The following is a 26,063-nucleotide window of genomic DNA, read 5'->3' on the forward strand; positions in this document are numbered from 1 at the left end:
CACTCATTTGAATATCAGAAAGAAGACATACATGGTAGTAATCATACTATGTTTACTCATATGCCTCATTACTTTTAGAGCTATAATGTAGGTAGCAGCTAGAATTCAGAGCTATTGTGTTTTCTTCATACATTTTAAGTTTTCAGCAAGATTGCATATATGCTTCATTTCATCTGTATACCGCATATCTCTGTTACTTAAAAACCCTTAAGGTATCAAATCGTGATATAGTCATACACCAGCTTCTTTAAGATCAGAAACAGCAGTTTTAATTTCTTCTTTGGACTGTGGTATTAGCCAGATGGGTGCCTGAGAATGTGTCTATTTCTATTATCAAATACAGTGTCTTGACAAAGACCCATAAATTCTTTGTTGTTTCGTTCATCTTTCTCCCTCTGCTCATTAATCATAGTAAAGACAGAGATAAATGGGACAACTTCAGGATCTTGCACTTGGGTCAATATCCTAGAAGAGAACTTATTCTCCTGAAGTCTTTGTACTAATTACAAAGTAAATTTACTCTTCCATTTTTTCCTTCCTTACTTTCAAAGTTTATGACTCAGAATATTCTTACAGTTTTGATGACAATCTTCTGTTCACTGTACTCTTCACCTATCTAGCTCTTTCTGCTCATTTGAAGGCTTCTTTTTAGAACTGCAGATGACTCTGTTTTCCTTTATACAGCTTTTCCTGTGGATTTCGCCTATTGGCATCTTTTGGACAAGCTTTCAGAACTTTCTGCTATTTAGACCTTTTTTTTTCCCTCTGTCATCACATCCTTTATTTTATTCATTGATGTTTCTCTATTCATTTATTGTAGCCTAAATATTCTATAATCATTCATTTTCCTTATGTCCTGGGTTTGAGTGAGTGGTGGGGTTTCTTGGTAGCAGAGGAGAGGGCTATAGGGGCAGCCCCCTGTGAGAAGCTTCTCGAAGCTCCCCCAGCTCCATGGCAGCTCCACCTCTGCACCAAAACTGAGCCAATCAGCTGTGCCTCTGTGATTGCGTATTTAAGAAGGGATGTGGTGATGAGCAGTTGGACTTGTGAGGAGCAGTTGCTGCAGCTGCATGAACACCAAGGTCAGTGGAGGAATGGAGGAAGAAAGAACGGGGGAGGTGTGCCGGAGCAGAGACCCCCCTGTATCCTGTGGTGAGATGGCAGGGCAGGCCCCCCCCTGCCACCCATGAAGATCTACGGTGGAGAAGACACTGATTTATGGCCTGTGTTTTTCACATGGATGATCAAGGTGCTGTGCCTGAAGAAGGCCGGGGTCTTGTGGGAAAAGGTAGCCCCCCACTGTTTTAGTTCAGTGCTGGAAGGATTGAAGCATCTGGGGATGTCCCACACCGGAGCAGCTTGAGAAGGGCTACAGCCCATGGGAGGGACTCCAGTTGGAGAAAGTTGGTGACACACGCCAGAGCAGTGTGGGGAACGCTGCAGCCCATGGGAGGGACTCATGTCAGAGAAAGTTTGTGGAGGACTGTCTCCTGTGAGAGGGGGACCACAATGGAGCAGGGGGAAAAAGTTCCAGAAGCTCCCCCCACTGAAGATGCATGAAGTGGCAGTACTGACTGCACCCCCCATTCCCTGACCCTGTGCCACTGTGGCGAGGAGGTAGAGATATCGGGAGCAGAACTGAGCCCGGGAAGAAGGGAGGGGTGGAGGGAAGGTGTTCTCAAGATGTGACAGTGCTTCTTACTGTCCTACTCTGTTAAGTGTTGTTAGTGTTGTAATAAATGTATGTTCTTTTTTTTTTCTTCCCCTAATGAGTCTGCCTTCTGCTCCTGACCATAAAGGGTGATTTTTCCCCATCCCAGTCCTATCTCAAAACCCAAGCCTGGCTCTTTGTCCCTTCTTATTGCTGGAAGAGAAGGGAGAGAGAGTGGCTGCATGGTGTTTGGCTGCCAACCAGGCTCAAACCACAACACCTTGTCTCATCCTATATGTGTAGTACTGTTTCTATTAAATATCATGCTGGTCTTTCATGCTTCTGAATTAAGGATATCAATATATGAAGCATAAGATGGTAACCTCTCTCTGGGTTTACATGTGAACTACATGTGGGGTGTCCCACAGTTAGCCTGTCACCTGTGTTTATCTTTTTGTCTTTCTCTTCAGACAGCATTTAGAGCTACTATTACTAGACTTTCTCCTAGGCTTTTTGTACACTCCCTCATTACTGCTGTTTCACCAATTCACAATGCTTAGTCCTCTCTGCCATTTATCTTATAACACTTACTTCTTGTTTCCTATTAACAAAAATTTTAATTTTTTTTATAGTTCTTTCATCAAACCCTTTTACATTTTCTGACATATAATTTTATAATATCAATAATGATAGATTTTGAAACCCCAAAATATTATATTACATTTTTAGATGTTTTACAAACTCTGATTTCACTCTGCACACAAATCCTGCCACAAGGAGAGGAAACAAAAAAAAGGAAAATACCAAACCAAAGAAAACCAAACCAAACAAAACAAAATATCCCAAGATTAAATATTATTTTACTTTAAAAGGGACATCTTAAACAAATTGGAAATATCTACTGCTGTGCTTGATTTCAGCTTATTGTTTTCCAAGTTACAGGAGTACTATGTAGCCAAAGACCTTTCTGACATTGACTTCTGTGAATATGCAGACCTTTCCACTTCTTCCCTGTTATTCTGCTGCATTAAATAGTTTATTTCAGGGGAGAACATGTGTCATTATTTCCTCTCTTTTCTGCTAGAAATAGCAGAAAATTTCTGTTAATTTGACTTGTTATTTGTATGGATAATTTACTAGGGAGGATACTTACTGTAGTTAAATAACACATAACTCGGGAGTAAGGAAGAGGAAATATAAGTTTCAAATTCAGCTCTACAATGGATATTCTATGGGTTCTTTTTCCTAGCTAATTATCTTCAGTGATTCCTATCCAATACATCTACATCATGAATACATTGTGAGGTCAAAGTCATTAATACTTATATGGTGTTTGAAGATTCTTGCAAGGAACACATTAAAAAGGGCCAAATATATTAATTACTGTTATAGTACAAGACCCTAGGGAGATTCAAGTGTTATAATTAAAATTATGATAAAATATGCCTTCTGAGAATTACAATAGTCTGACAAATTATTTATTTCTGGGCCCACCACTGTATAATTATAGTTTATTGTGTAATAAAATTTTCAAGTATGCAAAGAGAAATTCACAGAATATATATATCTTATTAATAACATAGTTGGTGCCATATTCTCCAGTATATTATCACTGTCTCCTTTATGACCTTCAGTAAAGTTCAGATTAGCTTTAGATCCTAAAGGCCAAAGACTCCTACCAACTTCATCAGAAGGAATCTGTCTCTATATAAAAGACAGAGTGAGGCCCAGACCAAATAGTGCTGACTAAGTCACCCACAGGGACACTACACCATGGCTTTTAAACCCCAGCATGACTTGTCTTCAGTGCCTCAGGTTTTCCAGTCCAGGTTTCAGATCAGAGCAAACAATATATTTGTACTATGAGCATCAGTGGTCTTCAGTGACTTCATTGAACTGAAGCAAAGCAAAAGAAACTGATGGTTTGACAGCTGATGTGCACAACATTACTGGTACACTGATATACTCGTGTTCACTTCTTTGCATAGCTTCTATCAGGTTTTTGTGCTGAGTTTGTGTGGTAGGGATTTTTGTTATCAAGGGAGAGGGCTATAGCAGTGGCCCCTGTGAGAAGCTTCTTGAAGGCTCCCCCAGTTCCAAGTCAGACCCTCTTCTGGGCAAGGCTTAAGCAATTAGCAACAGTGGCTGCACCTCTGCTGTAATGTATTTAAGAAGGGGAAACTGAGAAAGGGTTGGAACTTGTGAGGAGGAGTTACGAGAAGGACACCTATGCAAACAGCGAGGCCAGTGAAAGGAAGGAGAAGGAAGCTGGGGACATGTACTGGAGCAGAGACCCCTGTAGCCCGTGGTGAGATGGGAGGGTCACCCACCCTGCTACCCATGGAGGTCTGCAGTGGAGCAGATGCCAACCTGCAGGCTGTGGAGGAGCCCACACCAGAGCAGGTAACTGCACCCAAAGAAGGCTGTGACTCTGAGGGAAGAAGCAGCCCCCGCTGTTGTAGTTAGGTGCTGGGAGGAATGCAACACATGGGGGTGACCCACACTGGGGCAGTAGGGGAATGGCTGCAGCCTATGGGGAGGACTCATGCTGGAGAAAGTTCATGGAGGACAGTCTGCAGTGAGGAGGGAGCCATGTGGAGCAGGGGAGAAATGTGTGGCATTCCCTCCACCTCCTGAGAAGGAAGAAGCAGCGAGTTGACTGTAACCCCTATCCCCTTCCCCCTGCACCGCTGGAGGGAGAAGGTAGAAAGATCAGGAGCAGAGCTGAACCTGGGAAGAAGGGGCAGGGGGTTGTGGTGGGGGAAGGTGTTATTTTGGATGTAGTGGAGCTTCTCACTGTCCCACTTTCTCTGTTAAGTGTTGTTTTTATTAATGTTTGAAATAAGGTGATGTTCTTTCTCTTTCCCTAAAAAGTCTGTCTTTTGCCCGTGACCATGATGGGTGAGCCACCCCTCCCTGTCCTTATCTCAATTCCTCAGCCTTTTTTCTTCATTTTCTCCTTCCCAGCACTGGGAGTGAAAGGGTGAGTGAATGGCTGCATGGTGTTCAGTTGCCCTCTGGGCTTAAACCATGACAATTTTTTATAGGAATCATTGCCCCCTTGGTGGAAGCCTAGAGAGCATGTCCTTCTTCCTCTTATGAGCAAAGGTCACGATCAAAGTGGTGACTCCTGCATCCTGAAAGGCAGGCAGAAGTGTAGTGGTGCCCTTGCATGTTTCCTGCCAGGTACCTGACTGGTGGCTGGCCAGCAAAAGCCAAAGAGCTGAGACAACTGTAAAAAGTATAGTTCATTCTTACTGCTTTTGGGTAATGGGATGTAAATTATCCTGAGCACAGCCCACTGAGTAAATCGTACTGTGTGACAGTGATGAAATTAAGGAGTCCAAGACTCTTCCCACAGACTGTAAAGGGAACAGGATCAAATCTACAGTTTACAGAGGTGTCTGATAGATTTTATTTGGTGTATAAACAGCCATACTCATTGCAGCTAGAGAGAAGGATAGTTCGTATAATTTGTTCTGTTTCATGTGTATGGGTATTCAGCTAGCATTAATTAATGTTTTATATGTGCATTATGATGCTCATAACTGAGGCAGCAGAACTATTAGACACATATTATTACATTGCAAATTGATTTTTTTAACTCTATTTTAAAGCTATTAAACACATTCTTCAGTTTTCTTCCAAATTATCCTTCAAAGTTGATTCTGCATGATTTTTAAAATTAAAATAAATTAAAATCTTATACAATTGACCTATTAATAAATACTACTAGTTTGAACATATGAAAGAAATGTGAACATTAGAAATAATAACTCAATTACATGTAATAGAGTCAAAATACCACCTTTCATGGGTTTGCAATGTAGACTTTTCTGGTTAATACATTGTGCTGTTGTGATAGATGCCTTGATGATGACTGTTACCTGTTTTTACAGATATAAAATGGAGGTTTTATAAACCTTACTTGGATAGTACCCTGTTGATTTGTGTACTTTGTGGTTTGATTTTTTTCTGTTGCCTTTGTCTTTTATTTACTCATAGCACTTAAGTTGCTGAACATGATTTATTGCAATCTTTCTTTTACACAGCACCTCTTCGCTATTTCAGAGCAAATATTCTATAGGAGCAACCACTACAGATTGCTACACACTAGGATGGTCCAATAAGTGCATTTCAGAATCAAGGCAATATTCCTCAGAACTTAAATACATTCAACAAAAAGGCCTATGTATCTTTTGACAGAATGGTTTTATAAACATATCTACAACTGCAATTCAGTGTGGCCAGAAATCAGTAAAGTGACAGTGTGCATCAAACAGATTGTTTTAGGACAGCCTTACCACCCCTACGTTCTTATATTTTAAATGCGTTCAGATTTTGAGTTTCAGCTCTAGTCTAGATGATCACTATCACAATTGTAAGTACAGCTGAAAATATTAATAATTTTTATCTTATGTTTTCATTATACTTGTTTAGCTATTTTTTATCTTTTTAAATTTTATTTTGTATTTGAGGCTTTGTGCTGTTAAATCAGTGATGCATTTCATTTTAATATCAGTAATAATATTATCAGGAATTTGCCTATTATGCCTTCTTTATAAGATGCAAGTACTTTTAGGGACTCACCAAAACAAGTATCTGTTTTAAAACAGTTGAAAACTGAACATTTCTGAGAACTCATCTCTGATTCAGCATTTAGGCACATGCTCATTCCATTGATATTGGCACAACTGTTCATGAGATTGAACAATTGGTTTGTCAAAAGCAGATTTGTTGTCATCTTGTGAAATCCCAAACATATAGAGGAAACTTAGCATTTACTTCTATTTGCCATTCTATGTATGTTAGAACAAATACGTAATGTGGTGTCATGGTTTGAGCCCAGTCGGCAGCCAAACACCACGCAGCCACTCTCTGCCCCTTCTCTTCTGGCAGTGAGAAGGGACAGATGAACCAGGTTTAGGGTTTGAAATAGGACCTGGAGGGGAAAATCACCCTTTTATGTTCATGAGCAAAATCTGTTCTATGAAATAGAAATCAGATATTTATTGTAATAAAAGCAAATAAGTCTTCTGAAAAGAGGAAGTGAATAAATAAGTATGAAATGATTGTAACTGGATAAGAATAATAATTCAACTCAACCATATGTATTGTTTACCTTTGCTAATCAGATCTTAATCACATGAGATTAGGAAAGTTTCAATTGAATTTCTGTAGAATGAGATCCTGAAATAGGGAAGAATGAACCTGAAACTGATTATAATATCATAAGTATATGTGAAAAGTCCAATAAATATTAGCTGAAATATTCTTTAGGGTCTGCTTGGATGAAAATTTATGTTCTTGGACCTCCACCTAGTACCATGTGAAACCAAGTTGACTTTGGATGTTTCAGGTACTTCTGTGGTGCAAGTTACAGCTACTGATGCTGATGACCCTTCATATGGAAACAGTGCCAGAGTAATCTACAGCATACTTCAGGGACAACCATATTTCTCTGTGGAACCAGAAACAGGTCAGGAAAATTGTCATCATTTCCATTTATCATAAACTGTAGACTTTTCATTTTAAAAATCTTAGATCACATAAAAGTGATTTTTAAAAACTAACTGAAATGAAATATTTCTTGCTTTTTTTTTTCCTCATAATTTATAATTCTTATAATAAATATAAAAATTTAGAGTTATTACAGATGACGCTATGAAGCATAAATACTTTTCCAGTAGTACTATTGATAGCTTAAGTATTTAAGTAACAACATTTTTGATAAAGGCAAGAATAAAGGTTTGTGTCATAGAAAATGTTGTTCTTTTTTTCTTAATGGTTCTACTTGGTCTAATAAAAAGTGTTCTTTCTAATCATAAACCTTGTGCATAAAAATCTTGAATCATTTTTAGTATGAAATGTAAACTGCTGTACTGGGTTTGCGTGGCAAGGTTTCTGGCAGCAGGGGGGCTACAGGGCCAGCTTCTGTGAGAAGCTGCTAGAAGCTTCCCCTATGTGAGATAGAACCAATACCAGCTGGCTCCAGAATGGACTGGCCACTGGCCAAGGCTGAGCCCATCAACAAGGGTGGTAGTGCCTCTGTGATAACAGAGTTAAGAAGGGGAAAAAAAAAAAAAAAAAAAAAAAAAAAGGTTGCACAACAGCAATTGCAGCTGGAGAGAGAGGAATGAGAATATGAAAGACACAGCTGTGCAGACACCAAGGTTACTGAGGAAGGAGGGGGAGGAGGTGCTCCAGGTGATGAAGCAGAGATTCCCCTGTAGCCTGTGATAAAGACCATGGTGAGGCAGGTTGTCCCTGTGGAGGTCCACAGTGGAGCACATATCCACCTGCAGCCTATGGAGGAGCCCATGCTGAAGCAGGCAAATGCCCGAACGAGGCTGTGACCCTGTGGGAAGCCTGCACTGGAGCAGGTTCCTCACAGGACTTGTGACCCCAGGGGGGACCCACTCTTGAGCAGTCTGTTCCTGAAGGACTGCACCCAGTGGAAGGGGCTGATGCGGGAGCAGTTTGTGAAGAGCTGAAGCCCATGGGAAGGACTCGCATTGGAGAAGTTCATGGAGGATTGTCTCCTGTGGGAGAAGCCCCATACTAGAGCAGGGAAAGGATGTGAGGAGTCATCCCCTTGAGGAGGAAGGAGTGGCAGAGGCAACGTATGATGAACTGACCACAACCCCCATTACCCATTTCTCTGAGCTGTTTGGGGGGAGGGGATAGAGAAAATCAGGAGTAAAGTTGAACCCAAGAAGAAGGGAGAGGTGGGGGGAATTTATTTTAAGATTTTATTTCTCATTATCCTACTCTGATTTAATTGGCAATAAATTTAATTTTCCCAAGTTGAGTCTGTTTTGTCCATGTTGGTAATTGGTGAGTGATCTCTCCCTGTCCTTATCTTGATCCATGGCCCCTTCATTATAATTTCTCTCCCCTGTCCAGCTGAGGAAGGGGAGGAGTGATAAGGCAGCTTTGGTGGTCATCTGGCATCCAGCCAGGGGCAACACACCACAATGGGACAGGGAGATATGATGTAGAACTAAGGTTTGTTCAACAACCAGATAGCCTGTACTGAAGACTATTTATAAAGGTTATGAACAGAAATTTGTACTTTAAAACATTAAATGAATATTTTAGAAATATATTTCACAGACTAATACAAAAAAGATGCAGTAGATTGCTGTACATCAAAAATGAAGATATTATTAACAATTTTTGTTTATTTATTTTAGGCATCATCAGGACTGCTTTGCCAAACATGAACAGAGAGAACAGGGAGCAATACCAAGTAGTTATCCAGGCAAAGGACATGGGAGGCCAGATGGGTGGATTATCAGGGACCACCACAGTGAACATCACTTTGACTGATGTCAACGACAATCCACCTCGATTCCCTCAGAGTAAGCTGCATTTAATAGCTGTCCTGCACAGTGAGAGCTTCAAACTAAAGAGTTAAGCAATCACCGTGTCGTTTAATTTAGAGTAAATCTAGATTATGCGGCACACATGAACAAAAGGCTTATGTACTGATTTATTCACTATTGTTAGAGCAGTATATTAAATGTTACAGCATTTATTTGTTAGAAAAACAGTCACATGGTCAAATATAACTGCAACAAACCTGGAATACTTTCCAGTACTATGGGAGGGGGTAGTAGGTGGACTCATAAGAGCATTAGAACAATGTTTTTCTTTTCCTTTATCTACTGCTTAAATCCTACATACTCCTCCACTGGAAAATAAAACATGTAATAATTCTAGATATGCAGAAATGTTTGAATTGTAGTATCTGCTTAAATATTTAATCATGAAGAACGTGGAAAAGAAATTACTTGAAGGGAATCAAACAGATTTGTACTTTTCCAGTTACAGTGCTACAAAACCTAATCGAAAATGTCCAAAAGTAAATGACATTTTATTTTTTTACAGCTTGAGTTTACCAAAGATTTTATAATGCTTTTAAGTTTCTAATGGTACAACTAGCAAGACTTCATGTCCTCAAACTAAAATATAAAAACATTCTCGGTTTCTATGTAATATGGAAATATTAAACTATGTAACATCAAACTTGTTAAAAGTTAAGCACTTTAAATACATTTGAAGCCTTTTGAAAATAATGAAGTTGTAATATTTGTAAGATGGTTTGGACGTACTTAATAGCTGAATGATTTAGAGTGTCCTGACTACCCATTTTTTATTCTGTATAACTACTGAATCCAGTAGTTACTGCTGATCAGCTGTCAGGCTCAAAATAACAGTCACCTTCAAATGATCCCGATTTTAACATGCTCTGTGGCACAAATGGAGTACATAAATTTGTTCAATTTAATAATGTAGTTAATATATATGTGTTTAGCTCAGATTTTTATCAGCATGTGATTTCATATACACACTCAAAATAGAAAAAGCATGGACAATTAAGTACTTACAGTTTGCAAATTTCCACACAGTCTCTATTCTGGACAGAATTTATTCTTAATTTATTTTTTTATGTTCTTTCTATTTTCACAACTTTTTTATTTATCATTTTTCTTGTTTCCATTTATATGTAGAGGATTATAGTAATTCCAGTGCTGTGTAGGTGAGGAATGCTGTATTACTCCTATCTGGACCTATTGAGGAAGAATATTTTTAAGAGGTGTAATGGCCAAAGCTTTATGGGAAGGCTAATTTCAACAGTTAAATTAAAGACAGCATATAAACATCAAACATGCATATTTATGTGATTCTTTTTTTTTACCTCTTGTTTCTTAAACACCGTGTTGTCTTAATACTTAGAAAAAATGGAAACAACTTTCTAGATCATTTTTATATGATGCATCTGGCAGTCCAACATCATATTTGAGTCTGATGAGGATCTGATGTAGCATCCCAGAAATATGTCTACATTTTTCTATTAATATCAGTGTAAATCAGATGTGACCTTTACATTAAAGAAACTTGGTTTTACTCTCATGGGGTTTTTTTTGCTTGTTGTTTTATTTTGTTTTTCTCTCTACTTTCTTTCTGCCAATAGCTTTTCTAGATATAAATGTATGTTTCACTGGAAATGAAAACTAAAACATTTATAAAGCTGACTGATTTTACTAGATATATGAAAGTAAAAATAGCTATTGACTTTTTAAAAAAATCTTTAATCTCAAAATGCAAATAGACAGTGAAATGATTCCTGATTTTAATAGAGTTCAATGAGACTACCAGAACTGATACTGGTTAAGTTAAATTATTTTTATTCTGTTCCATTAATAAAGAATAGATATGTATGAGGTTCATGAGACAACCATATTCATATCATATTTATAAATTTTCAGGAAAAATATTAAAGGGTCTATTATGTTTTCAGAGGACTTGGCATATTACAACAATATACTTCAACAAAATATCTCATAACAGATTAAATTTCTCCCACAAGAAACTCAGAATTGTGGAAAATTCTACGTACTTTATTTTATCATACTTTTTTTTTAAAAAAAAAAAAAAAAAAAAAAAAAAAAGAAGAGCCATTAATTCCTCTGTTATTTAGAGTACATAGCAAGGACTCTTCAGAATACTTTACTCCTTTTAAAGATCTCCTGAATATCATATACATAGCAGTGACTGTTCTTCTTAGGAAACATAGTAAATTTTAAAATGTTATCAGGGTTCTGCACAGAAAAGTCATCAAAAACCTCAGATATTGAATCTCTGTTTCAACAATAATATCTCCAAGTTTTCTCAGAAGTAAGGAGATGGTGTTGACCAATGATAAATTGAAAAAGTTGTTTATGGAATTAGGAGCCTGAGTCTGACTGAAACTCAGTGCATCTGAGTGATGGCAGCCAATGTCTCCTGTGAGACTGTAGCCTATATTACTCTATAAAAACATTTTCCTTTACATTATGTGCCTATTCAGGAGTAAATGGGAAGAAGGGTAAACATGGATAAGATTGTTTTTTCATTCTTTATGACTGACTGAAGTATTTCCAGACACAAATATGTAGATTTTAACCTTCCAGCTGATTTCCACTTGCCTTAGTATATGGAAAAGCTTTTTCTTTCCTTGGTCCTCCCATTTTTACTCCTGACAGACAAATGAAAGCACATCACTCACTGGAGTAAATGCAAACAGTAAATTACTCTCCTTGATGAAGAAGAGAAATAAGAGAAAAAGGATTGACAGAGTTTTGAAAGAATAATTCTAGTTTGGTGTAGTTTGTGTTCTTATACAGTGTATAAAGTTGGACTGCATCCCATACTTAGTCAATACATTAAATGTCTTCAGTAACAAAAAGTAATAAAAGTGTCTCAGACTATGGTGGAGATTTCTATAAATAGTTAGGTTAGACATAAAGTTATCTTTCAGATGGTATCTTTCTGGTTATGTCCACTCTCTGTTTCCACTGCGTTATTAGCAATTGAAGACAGAAGCTTTTACCCCTTTGTAGACTAAATGAATGAGTTGGGTATTGCAGTAGAAGTCAAGTAGTGTCCAGAAGGCATAGCTTGGGGGGATGTAGTTTTAAACATATCAGAAAAAAATGGGAATAGTTGACACACCATAAAATTAATTATAAGTATTAGTTGAGGAAAAAGTGATCTTTCAGCATAGTCTCATATAGTATTGAATAAATACTAAATAGGAGCAGAGGCTAATTATTCTTCTGTTTTTTAACCATTAGGTGATTACAGAGAGATTATATAGTAACATAGCAAAGTACACAGATTTATATATTACATAAAGGTAATGAAAATGTCAGAGCAAATGCAAGATAAATCACTAGATTGAAATACTAAAATGTAACTAAGCAAAAATAAATTCATATAAATGGAATGTGGAGTATATATGGCCATAAAGTATTAATTCTGCTGCTGTACAACAGTTTCATATCAAAAGCTAAGTAAAATTACATGAAGAAACTCAATTTCAATATTTTTAATTCAACATTTCATTGCAAACTAGATTTGAATGTGTTTTTTTTTTTTTTAATTTTTGCTGGGTTTTTTTTGTTTTGTTTTGTTTTGTTTTGTTTTTTATAAGGTTTGGCAAACTGTAACATAATGGAACAGAAAAAAACTAGTTCTGTAGAATGAGAGAAAGTCTGAAATGTCTCAATGAAAAATAGGTTTTTTTTTTCAGTGAATGTTCCCCAAACCAAAACCAGTTCCTTTGTCACTCTGTAGCTGGCTTGTAATATACTTTGTTAAGAGACACTGATAACTGTCATCTCACCTGTGCATTCCTGAAGATTTGATAAAATCATGTTGCCAGTGCCCTTCCCATACTGCCTTGCTACTGCTCTCTCCCCCACAATTCTTTCTGATCACATAAAACTAATGTCCCTTTATGGACTTTTCTGTACTTCTTATTTCTAATGAGGTATATATGTGCTGCCTTTTGGATAATCTGTTCAACTTTTTCCTGTTGTTATTGCTGGCCTTTACCACTTTCACTTTTGTGTTACTGTTAAATGAACAATCTTTCTAAGTCACTTCCCTTACCTTAAGGAATCTCTAAGTAAGCCATCAAATCTTGAAACACTTAACTAAAGCCAGAGAATAAAATGTTTTTCAGTAGAGGTTTGATAACTTAACTTTCATCTTTGGAATGACAGCTGTATTTGCATTCATTTTAAAATCTTCTTCTGAGAATTCTGCATAGTGCATTATGTATCCCACATGTTTTCTTACTGTGTGTTCTAACAGATGGGACCAGAGATCTCAACCCTTATTTACAGTTTTCACCATAAGGCTAGGGTATAGAATACTAAAACGTATGGTAAGGTATTTATTTCAATTTATTGCAGCATGTCTGAATGATGACAGTTTTATTCCTATGGGGTTTTTTATCAGCTGTATGACACCACAATAAAGGGATACAACTGAGCTAGAAAAAGTATAATAAAACCAAAATTGCAATGTTCATAAGCCCTATTTAAGTATGAATTAACTGCTTTAACAAGAATAGTCACACCTTCTGCTTCTGGATTTTCAAAAACCTATCCCTGCATTAAGATGTCATTCAAGTTTATTTAATACTGCATCTGACTATCTAATTCTGAAAGCTGAAATTGCTTAGAATTAGCCAGCAAAGTCAGGGGGTTCTGTTCTTTGTATTGCTTCCATGAGAAAACAGATGCAACGTGTATCCCAAAAGATTCACCTTAGATATTAAGGGGAAAAAAGCAGAGTGAAGGCTGAAAAGAACCCAGAGCAGTCTTTCCAGATGATATTTCAGGAATGACATAGACAAGAAAAGTACAGATGTAGATTCTTCTTTGAGATAGAAGAATAGATGTCCTTTTCAAACTTATTTTTCTATGATTTTGTTTTTTAATTACTTTGTTTTTCTAATTTTTTTTTCAGTCTTCTAGTTCCTGCATAGTTCTCTGCCTCACATTTTGCCCATACTCCCAGTATTAAATGACAAGTTCTCTAGAATAAAAAATACACAAAGATATGTAATCAACTATTGTGTGACACAATGTTACTTAACACGTGTAATGGTTTATGGGGCTCCTGAGTGGCTCTTTGTCTCTTTGACAGGTACCATCCACCTCCGCATTCCTGAGTCCTCCCCAGTTGGGACAGCCATTGGTAGTGTCAAAGCCACAGATGCAGACACTGGAAAAAATGCAGAAGTAGAATACAGAATTATTGATGGCGATGGGACAGATATGTTTGATATTGTGACACAGAAGGACACACAGGAAGGAATCATAACTGTGCGAAAGGTGTCTATTAACATTGACTAAATGATTTTGGTGTCGATGTTATGCCACAAATGTTCATGGGAAAAAAGTGCTTAGACCATGACATGACATGTTCTAACTTCTTAATACTTGCAAACATCCTTCATCAGTGAATGAACAGTACTGTCTCCTTTTAAGATGAACTGGAAATAACAGGTGGTAATAATATCTGAGAAGCAGCATAGGTTTAAAGCATTATTGCCAGCAAAGTATGTAAAAAATGGATCATCTTCAACACATCAGTATTAATTATCTCTGTGATTTCAAATACGGATTTCTTTAGTGTTCATGTATCCTATTTTCTTAATCAAACAATATGCAGTTCACTTACTACTGAGAAATAGGTTTTTATTATCTAGGAGATTCTCATCAACTCAGGTGGCTACTGTATGCCAGAACACAAACATGCTCATGGAAGCAGAGTTGCAAGCTATTTTGTTTTCTTTCTGTTTCCAGTGTGTCAACTGGTTAACACATGAGCAGTGAATAATGATGGTGTTGCTGTTTCGGAGTTAGCTTTTGTTCTGCCCTCTGTCTTGAATGTCAGAGCACTTTCAGAAGTGTAAGATCTCGCACTTAGAAATGCCATTCTCCTGTTCCTTAACAATTTCCCTTCCAGAAGTCCCTCAGCCTTTTCTTTAGCATTTTGAGATGTGTTTCTAAAGAGTTCAGGCAGCATTTCTAGCATAAAGCACTGTTCATAGTGACTTCTAAAACAAATCTACTTAAGCATAGAATAACAAATTAAACATTACTGTAAAATATAGCTCCACATGTCTTGATAATGACAATCAAGGAAAATATGAGTTCTGCAAAGATCAGCCTGCGTTCTTTTTTAATCTTTATGTTCTATGTTCATAATCAGCATTGTAGTTTATCTGGGAAGGAATGAAAATACAAAGTTTGGGGCCCAATATTTTTCCTTTTCCTATAAGTTTATTAAGGCTTCTCCTGAGATGCTCTTTTCTTGTGTGCTTCAGATTTTTCACACAGACTGCTATTACATTAAATCAATACAGTCTTGAAAAAACAGTCTAATAACTGGATCAAGCATAATAAATTTATAAGTTATAACACAGCAGCTCCAAAAATGTCACCAATAAATGCTAATGAACCACGTCTTCTTATTTTGTCATTAGCAATCCAACTCATTTTGTAATTTTCAGGATGTTTTCTCATATTGATAAATCAGATATTTGGATATCACTGACAACAACATTAACTAGCAAGACAGAAGATATGTTCACTTTGTTCATTTATGAAAAAAATATTTTTTTTTTTTATTTTTTAGCCATGTTGATTGCTATTTCTCTTTTCAGTGGTGGATAACTGGAAATAGCTGGTGTTTCTTTACTGAGCCCTTAAGTTACTAAATCTGAATTTAATACTTGCTGCAAAGAACTTGTTTTTCTATGCAAGTTCTCACAGACAAAATAATTGCTTTGTTACAATTTCATATATTTAGGCAAAAGTTATGCTCATTACTGATTATATGTTGGAATACCTGTATAATCCACACATTTCATATCCATGTTCTGCAGCATAGCCTGGAGATGTCAAGACTGGATGTGAATGTACTAGTATCAAGTTAACTACATCTGCATGGCACACCTTCTGGCAAATTAAGCCAGCTAACTAGAAAAAAGCAGGACTAACATGGCTTCTTTGCTTCTAGGCTTAATGCCAGCACCCCTTCACAGGAGCGTGCTGCACTCTGTAGACACAGTAGTCTCAGATCTAGCTTAAATAGCAGCAGTGTATTACATTTCACAAGTATATTCATAGATATTCTCCCTTCTGCTCTAACTACTTTTTAAAAAGAAGTTTGGGTCAGTGGGGAAACTCATTCTTTTACTGGACTGCATCTTTCTGGTCTTAAATATTTAAGTTCCTAGGCTGTCACCCTGGAAAATTCCATGAACATTACTTTGTATTTAAAAGCAATTAGGCAGAAAAACCAAGTCTTCTATCACTCATTTTGATGAATGAAAGCCACCAGTTTGATATCTCCCTGAGATTTTGGAGAAGTTAATGAAGTCCTCTTTGTGTCAGAAAGGTAAATTCTCAGCTTGCTTATTTCCTCAATATCATTAATTAGCTAACACTTTTCATCTATGACAGTTAGAAAAATTTGAAATAAGTTATTTTCTATCCAAAATGTTTTCTAATTATAACCCCGACCCTTTCCTCCTTCCATTTTAAAAAGGAACTGCTGACAAAAATGTCAAATGTATTTTGCAAAAAAAATCTCTGATGTTGGATTCATTAAATTAAATGAAAAGGAACAAGATTAAGCTCTTACTGTTTCTCTAGATATAGAAAACTTTGACACACACCTCCTCCTTGAAAGAAACCCAAAACATTCCTGATACTTAAGGCCAGCTACATTTGTTTGACAATAAGGATACTCACGCCATTTTGAGTATCCAACAGTTTATAGTATTTCCTGAGAAATATTAGTGTTAAGTACTCTGTTCTGAAATGTCAGTATTTCAAGTCTGTATTTCAGGTATTTTAAATTCTTACATGATTGTTTAAAATCCATATTCTTGTGAAAGAGCTGCAAAATTCACTAAATAATTGGTAAATTTGCACCGAAAATCTTTTTGTCATTGGTGTTATTATAATTCAAATAATACATGGGAAGAGAAACTTCCTCTAAAAACAGTGGAAATTTCTTACTAGAGAAAGTGGCCCCTATGCTGTGGAAAATTTGAACTGTGTTGGGGTTCCCCCAACCCAGGGCAAGATCTGACAAGTCTTGAGTTTCTTCAGTTTCTATTATTTATATAGGACAGCATCTATCAATATATAATGTATTTTAATAAACTTTATCATCTTCATTTTTAGCCACTGGACTATGAGACAAGACGACTTTATACCTTGAAAGTAGAAGCTGAGAATACCCATGTGGATCCACGCTTCTATTACCTTGGGCCTTTCAAAGATACAACTATTGTGAAAATCTCTGTAGAAGATGTAGATGAACCTCCCATTTTCAGCAGGTCTTCTTACCTTTTTGAGGTGCATGAAGATATTGAGTTGGGGACGATAATTGGAACAGTAATGGCACGGGATCCAGATTCAGCATCAAGTCCAATAAGGTAATACTCCAGTCTCTGTAAACAGATAATCACATAATTTGTTAAAGAAATTAAGAGAAATAATAATACAACATGAATTTTGTGGACATGAAGAAGATGCCAGTGTTTTTTTCTGTTATTTATTAGTGTCCCAGAGATAGACAGAATTAAGAATGATGCTATCTGTAAGCCTTAGAACACTACAGGGAACAGCCTTTGACTTGCACACAAGAGATAGTGGAAATGTTTTCTAGTACTTCAAATCTCAGAAAACTTACAAAATTGCACATCGATTTCAGGTAGGCTCTTCAGGACTACTTCTTGCTTCACACTGTGAAAAACTGACAAACCAGTTTATGGCCCAGGAAGGATATAGAGCTTTCTAGTGCTTCCTCTGGTCAGTCCTGGAAAGTATGCAGTGTCTATCTCACCTGCTCTGGCTGGTGCCTCCTGCTTTGTAGGCTTGCCAGCATGATTGCTATAGAGGATAAAATTATCTTTGCGTGTGCTCAAACACATCAAAAAATTAGACATTGAAATATTAATATCTTTAAAAAATTTTCCTGTGTGTACTACTAGATGCTACATGGTACACTGCAGCTAGCTGAATGTAGTAAACTACATTTTGGTGTGGGGTTTTTTGTTTATTTTTTTTATAATGCATAAACTTTAAGAAACAGGCAAGAAAATGCTGTCCAAGTTGGCTGTGTGTTATCTGAAATAACAAACCAAGTACAAAAATTACATTCTGGCAAAGGAGTCTTATTTACTGACTTTGAAGTGAATTGCCACATACTTCTTAATGAGGCCCAGGTGGTAAAACTGGATTAGGAAATGAAACTGAATCTAATTTTCTCCCATGGTGATCAGTGTATGTGTAAAAGATAGGAGATAACACCAAGCCTCTAAACTTTAAAAATATATAAATAACTTAGCATTGCATCTTCATCTACTCTAATTGCATGAGACAACTGACAATTTTAGTAGTTATATTTTCTTAATCTTGACTGCAAAAAGAACAAACTTGGAGCTTGGGCTCACTGTTTCTGACACAACTTGATGACTTGAAGAACTGTGGCAGGTATTTCCCTAATCACTATTATTTACACATAGTAACAATCTAAAGAAAATTCTGTATAATTATTCTATGTCCTATTGATGTTTCTTTCATTCTCCCATAGAAAATATATTAGAAGAGGCAGGTGGAACAAACCAATATTAATAAGGGTAAAGAAATTTCTAAAAAATCGAAAGGAATTGTTGAATCTAGATTCAGTTCACTTGAAGAAAAACATCAAAAATATATGTTATAATGCTCTTCATAGTACAATCATTTTTTTTATCTTTCATTTAATGCTGTCTATTTGAAGACAAGAACTTTAAAACAAATGCATAGTGTATTTTAAATTCTCTTCAGTATTTGCTCCGTTCCTCAACTTCCAAAGCAACCTTGTATATTCATTCAAACAATAAATACCTAGGATAAGTTTTTACAGGCTTTTACTTCTTACAATACCAATGTTAAATACAAAATACTATGTATCTACCCCAGAAGTGAACAGCTCTACATTTAAAGCATTCTGAAAGTTGTCATATTTTGAAACTAGGGCAGTTTGTATAATACTTTAATACTTCTATACAAAAAAAATAAAAAAAAAAAAAAATTACAACTTCAGGTTGTAGAATTGACTCCTTTTTTGTGTTTTATTTTATCCGTTTATTTTAAAATATTAGTTTCTTTTTATTAAAATTATATATAAGTTAGGCTTCTTATAAATTGGATACCAATAGCTTCCTGTTGCACTAATTTCTATTTCTGTTCAATTAATATGAAGGTATTTTCTGAAAGTAATGATTTTGGTGGTGTTCCAGGCCACTAGAAGTAATATGATGAGGTAAAAGTATGTGCTTATCTCATGGCTGTTATCAGAAGGTACAGATTTTTTAATGAAACAATGTGGAATAGATCATTAGCTAGAGCAGTGATTATTGCTGATTGAAAAACTGTTAGCTATAGTGCTGTCAAAATTAATTCTTTTCATCATTAAAACTCCATCCATGGATGCAGTAGAATCAAATGCTTGTCATATAAGCCAAATAGTCTTAAATGTAATTTCTCCGAAAAATAACAGGGTTTTGTTTAATTTAAAGTAACAGTTATAGTTAGCTAGTAGTAATAACAATAATTTGAGCAAATCTTTCTTGCACTTTCAGAAATCGTTTTTGGCTGTTCTAATTTCCTTTGTTTTGTTTTTTTTTTTTGTATTCATTTTGGTGTCGGCTTGTCTGCTGGGGTTCTGTTTGTTTGTTTTACATATTTATGTTATTGTGTGTGGTGGAGTGACCAAACAAAACCAACAAAAATGTTATAGACATTATTTTCATATTACAACTTCTTTTAATTTGGCTCAATTTAGCTAAGTACTGTAAGTAAAAACAGATACACTTGATGAACTGTTTAGATGACTGATAAAAAAATCATAGAAACATGAACAATTATTTCTATTGCACTGTACAAGCGTCCTGGCAGACTTAATTTAGCCCAGTTCTGCTAGGTAGTCAGATAAATGTTCTGTACCTCACAAAATCCTCCATTTAATTCCACATCAAAGGTTCAATGCTAACTTTGAAGGCAGTGTTAAATATTAGAAAAAATGGAGGAAAGAGCAATTTTGTGATTCGAGTTTGACATTCTGCCATATTCTGTTAGTAGAAGTTTTGCCTGTAGAAGTATAGCAACCATAGCAACATATAAGGTCCTTTAACATCAGCATATTCATGAAAGCAAAAGTTCTGCATGTGAACTTATTTTTATATTCTTAACTTGACCTCTAGTAAATTAATGTATCCTAAAATGTGGCAGCTGAGCTTATAAAAAAGAGTTTTGAAAAGTTCATAAATTATCTGTCAGTCTCAGTCTGAAGGAAAAGTATATCAAAGACAATTTTCCTTTCAGGATTAAAACAATTCTTTAATTACTATATTGAAATGCTGTCATTTTCCATGATCCTCATTTATGTACATAAAATCTCAGATGATCAAATATTATACTATTGTATCATATTTATTAAATTATTGAAATTTTTATTCCTCATTCTATGGAACTAACCTTGTGAAATTTTGTAAGGGTCTGTAGAAACTAAATGTATGCTTTCTCAAAAATAACCTTTGTAGTGTAACATATAGAACCTAAAAGCTATATTGACTTGTTGTGAAACATATGATTTCTTCCATTTTCTATCATTTTGACAGTACTTTTTCTTTCTTTATCATATTTAGGTTTTCTCTTGATCGTCACACTGACCTCGACAGGATATTTAATATTCATTCTGGAAATGGGTCCATCTATACTTCTAAGCCACTTGACCGTGAGATATCACAGTGGCACAACCTTAGTGTTATAGCAGCTGAGATCAGTAAGTTAGTTTGGTCTCTTTTTCCTTTCAGTTTTCCTTAGCCTTCGAAGTTACAGCTGTGACTTCATGAGAAAAAAAACTCCCTTCCTTCCCACCCACCCCTTTCTATTAGATATTCTGAGAAAGTGAACTGGGGGGTAGTTAACATCAGCTGTCTCCTTCTTGCTTTTTTCCTCACCTACTTCCACCACTGACCTTTAATGTCCAAGTTACTTCTGAAATGTTACCCAATTAGATAATAACACTGGAGTAATTCTGTTTCATTCCTTTTCTCTGAGGACAATGGCATGATTTTGCTGTTAAGGTAGCAGAGTTCAAGATGGTAATCTATGGTTTCGTCTATCATTTTCTTAACTTCCTTAGAAATAATTTTCATTATCTCTTCATATGATATCTACATCTACAGCTCTTGGAATCAATACGTCTTAAAAGTCAGGTTCAATTTGATCCCGCAGCTGTAGCATTTGTTGGAATCAATACAACTTACAAGTTAGGTTCAAATTGATCCCTAAACTGTAGCAGTTTTTGGACTATTGAAAACAGCTGTCTAGATATTTTCACTTTGAAAGTACAAAGAGGAAAGCAGAGATCTTCCGACAAAGGTCTGATCTTTTGAAATCAGCTAATGAGGATCATTTGCTTTCAAATACATTGGGTTCTTAGGGTTAATTTTGTATCAGTCAGAAAAAAGGAATAAAATTGCTGGTCAGCAGTGAAACACAGCTGGCAAGAACTATGCTGCAGAGAGCTAAATGGAACATCGTGTCCAGTCATTTAACCACTCTTAGCCTGCCTGTCCCCATTTTTGTAGTCCAGAGTAATAGGCTGGTTGTATTGAGCACACCCGGTAGCTGTACTTTATTTTTTAAACTTTTTTTTTTTTTACCCTTGTGATGCATGGTCCTGAGCTTACAGTTCTTCACAGTGCTGTCTAATGTTGTAAGAACACTTTTCAGAAGTACTTATATAATGAAAAAATTTAGTGTCCTTTTATGCTTATATCATAGTGCTAAACTTATTTCCTTGTCAGGATACTTTGAGAATATTTACATTCTGGACCTAGTTGGAGTAGTCAGCATTCTCCAAAAAGGCACATTAGTTTTGGAAAAAGAAGTGGAGTGGGACATTTCGGTCTTTAAATCTTTGAAAATGTTACCTGCGAAGCATGACACAACAGGAAAGCAATGTTAAGAATAGAACATACTTGAAAAGTTAGTACAAAAATGCAGAAGGTTATTAAAAGCAGTGCCTTAAACCTGACATTTTAAACAATTCAGGATGTCAAAAAGATCCATATCACACTCTTTAGCAAAGATGTTATTAACAAGTGAGCTTAATGCCATCTACTCCTAGATGTTTACTGTTTTATTTGAAGCAGCTTAAAAAAAAAAAAAAACAACAGCACACAACTCTAATTTTGAATCATCTCTACTGTTACTTATTTCATTCCATTAAAGTTGCAAAATCATATAGTATTTAGCTACCATCTAGCAGAACTCCAAGTAGTGGCTGCACTTTTTCACTCCCAGGCATTATTTCAGATTCTTGGTATGGCAACTAGATCAGCAAAGTGAGAACATGGACTCTTGTATTCCTGAATTAACCTATAATAATAAGAGAGTGCTCTAAATAATACTAGCGGTTTGGCATTGGGCAAGGGGAAGGTTACTATAATCCTGTTTCTTAGCCCAAGGTCTGAAAATCTACCTTCATATTTTTTTAAGGCAATTTAAATGTAAAACCTCCGATTCAAAGAAATTCCTTACCAGATTTTTTGGGGATGCTTTCACTGGTTTTGTTAGAATTTCTCCCTATGTATTAAGGCACAAGAGAGGAAAGCCAGGCTTGAAAAAGTTTCAAAATATGTATGCACAAAGTAAATAATGTATTTTCTCTGTAAAACAAAACATATCACAAATAATTTTAAAATTAAAAAATCAAAACCTTGCATCAGAATCATACTCTTGAGCCTACCCAATAATGAAATTTGTCATTATAGTAGTGGGCATACTTTTCATATACTATATTTGCATAGATTATTAACAGTTGCAGCCCCTATTTTCATGTAAAATCTTAATTGCTTACTAGGTACCAATACTTTATTATTTACTTTAAGCAAAACATCTCCTTATTTTTCAGGAATCCTGATTGTTACCTGGTATCAGTTTGTACAATAAATTTTGACCAGTTTGATACCTAATCTTGCCTATCTATTGCTTACAAAATCCAAAGAAAATTTAAAACTTTTAGCAGGAAAATAATCATTATTCTTCTTTCTTCTCCTGTCAGACAATCCCAAAGATACTACTCGTGTTCCTGTCTATGTAAGAATTTTGGATGTGAATGACAATGCCCCACAGTTTGCTGTATTCTATGATACTTTTGTCTGTGAAAATGCAAGAGCTGGACAGGTATGCCTTTGCTAAACACTTCCCACTACCCAGTTTTGCTACGGCACTCAGCTGTGGATTATTCTTGCTTGGAAAAATCATGTCGGAAATAGCTTTTGAAATGTGACAAATGAAAGCAAAGTAGCTCTATAGGTGAGGCTTAAAGGGAAATATCTATATTAAAAATGTGTGAATTACCACTTTTCTTTACCTAACCCTGTACTACTGTTAGATTCTGACTAGATATGTCCAAGAGACATGGTCATAATTAATTTTGCTATTATCTTCACAAAGTAAAATGTTATATGTAACTACTAAAAAGTTTGATCTATATTTTCAATTACTGTCAAATAGCAAAATTCAGATCTATTTCAATCCATGCTGGTGGTGATTACAGACATCTACATCTGTCACTTTTTTTTTTTTTTTTTTTTTGTTTTGCAATCATTAGACTTATCTTTTGTTATCACAGCAATAACTTTTGAAAAGAAAATACAAAACATACATTTTTTTTGAGCTGGTAACCTAATATTTTGGTTCACGTTTTAGAAGCTACAGAACGTGTACTTCAATTTCAGTGAAATGACTGTACTGCTTAATATCTAGTTCCTAACAGCCAACCGCTTATTAGAACTGTTAAAAAACTGTTTTCCTATTACAGCACAGCATGTCCCAAAGCACAGTAAGCCAATAATACATCCTTTAAAATGGTAGCAGTAGTACCTCAGTGCAATCATTTTAGCACCTTTGAATAGAATGTGGGAGAAGTGCCAGCTTGCCTTAACTGTTTGAGTCCTACAGGTATGCCATACAGGTTGTATTACAAATTTCACAATCAAGTTGCCATTCTTCTTTAAAAATAACATCAGCTGGAAACTAGAACAGAGGATTTAAGGCCCAAATTTATAATGCATAAAATATCTAAAGGTACTGAGCAAGAGCATTTGTCTGCTACAAGAGTTATAATTCAAGCTGTTAGATAAATACAAACCACTGGTTAAACAAGTAGGATTTCTGACAGTTTCAATGTCTTCTATAAATGCTAAAAAAATATTTTAATAATTTTCAATATGAGATAAGAATTAAGAAATGAAAAAGTAGAGCACTGAATTGCCTCTTCCAGTTTCACAAAAAAAGACCCTGGGTAAAAAAAAAAAAAAAATAATTCTAAATGCACTAATCTATAAATCTTATTTTGTTTGAGGATTTAGAATCAGTTCTGTCCAAGATACAAACTCTGGAGGGTACAGGAGATGCTTAATAGAACAGTTATATTTTCATGTAAACATATTTTGAGGAATATTCTGAACTCTCTAGAATATTGAGGTCAGTATAGTTTAAAAGTAAATATAAAAGTTATTTCTGCATTACACTGTTTTTCTGTTCACATTCAGAAAAAGCTGTCAGTTAAAAAGTTGAAAAAACCCACACTACACATTTGTAACTAATAGATGAGAAGCTAAATAAGTGTATACATATTCATAAATGTATATCTAAATTTTTATAGAGTTCAGTAGTGTCTCTTTTATCAGAAAAAAGTGTCAAGCTTATTACAAAGGTTTTAAATGCAATTTTTATTTTAAAAATTCTGAGTTGCAAATGATCATTTAAAGAAAATAATTAAAAGGAAGAGAAAAAAATGTAGTGCAGTATAACATGAATAATCCATTTGAACGTAATTACATTCCTCTTTCTCACTGGCAGATCATAAGTAAGACTTGTTATTTTGGAATTCGGTCCATCCTGAGAGATTGAATCTGTACTGAACATGGTTCTCTAAGTTTGATTCCTCCCACATTTATGTTAATTCTTGTTCAAGTTTATCATAATAACGTTTGATCCATGATCAAATTTAAAGCTTCCATTATATCACTGAAACTATTAGGATATTTCATCACTCACAAATTCTGTGGTGTTCATTTAAATATTTCTTATCTCCTACTGACAAACATTTTAATGAATATTGTAGTTTTCCAGTTTCTTTACTTTCCCTTAAAATTTCCAGTTTCTTAATTTATATAGAACTATATATAAAATAGATATATACAAATACATATACATATATAGAGACACACTAGATATAAAATATAATGTATAATATATGATGTATGTATGTGTGTATATACATATACATATATATACACATATATGCATATATATAGAAAGAGGGGGAGAGTATTTTTTATGAAATGTGATTTTTGGAGTCTGAGTGACTCAAAGGGCCTGTGATTGTTTTCCTGCTTGCTGTCACTGCTGATGTCAGATCATAGCATAACCTTCCAAACAATGGGAATAGCCTGTTCCAAAAAGCTCAAGCTACAAACAAGCAGCACCTGTGGCAGAATGCCATTTTGATAGTTGTTATCCTTTCAAACCCCCCCAAAATGAAGGCAGTCTTGGTGTGATGGCATAAAGGAGATGGAAGCATTCATGTGAGCTATACAAGGGTGACTCAGCAGGAGTTGAAGGGAAAAATGGAGCGAAATGCTTGGACTGCTGCAGCCCTGTACACAAAGAATTTCAGCTATCCTCCACACAAAGGTGAGAATAGCCAGGAGCTGGGCATCTGGGCAGATGGATTCCCACTGGTTTTGACAGTTCCCAGCTGCCACACATCTGGCATCTGGCAGCTCAGGACCCAGCCTCCAAAGGTCCTCTAATTAAAGGGCAGGAATCAGTGTAGAAAGCGGAAGGCAGTCCTACTTTAGAGCAATTTTTCATGGAAGCTGAGTATATTTTTTCTACATATTCATTTTCCCTATAGTAACGGTCAGAAGAGAGGCCCTTCTCCCTTTGTAAATGATCTGCAAAAGAAGGGAAGGCATGAGTTG

General features: G+C 35.6%; 1 protein-coding gene across 5 annotated transcripts in view; it reads left to right on the forward strand.

Moving 5' to 3' along the window:
- The window catches only part of CDH10 (cadherin 10), a 100,685-nt gene that overhangs the window by 65,202 nt on the left and 9,420 nt on the right, over positions 1-26,063 (forward strand). For all 5 annotated transcript variants that reach the window (XM_032991949.2, XM_032991950.2, XM_042806785.1 and 2 more), the window contains 6 exons: positions 7,011-7,130; positions 8,848-9,015; positions 14,138-14,325; positions 17,194-17,447; positions 20,706-20,842; positions 23,132-23,253. In XM_032991949.2, the coding sequence (XP_032847840.1) occupies positions 7,011-7,130; positions 8,848-9,015; positions 14,138-14,325; positions 17,194-17,447; positions 20,706-20,842; positions 23,132-23,253 (989 nt within the window). The remainder of the gene's footprint in view (positions 1-7,010; positions 7,131-8,847; positions 9,016-14,137; positions 14,326-17,193; positions 17,448-20,705; positions 20,843-23,131; positions 23,254-26,063) is intronic.

Source organism: Tyto alba, unplaced genomic scaffold, assembly GCF_018691265.1.
Source record: "Tyto alba isolate M040663 unplaced genomic scaffold, T.alba_DEE_v4.0 Super-Scaffold_48, whole genome shotgun sequence".
NCBI lineage: Eukaryota > Metazoa > Chordata > Aves > Strigiformes > Tytonidae > Tyto > Tyto alba.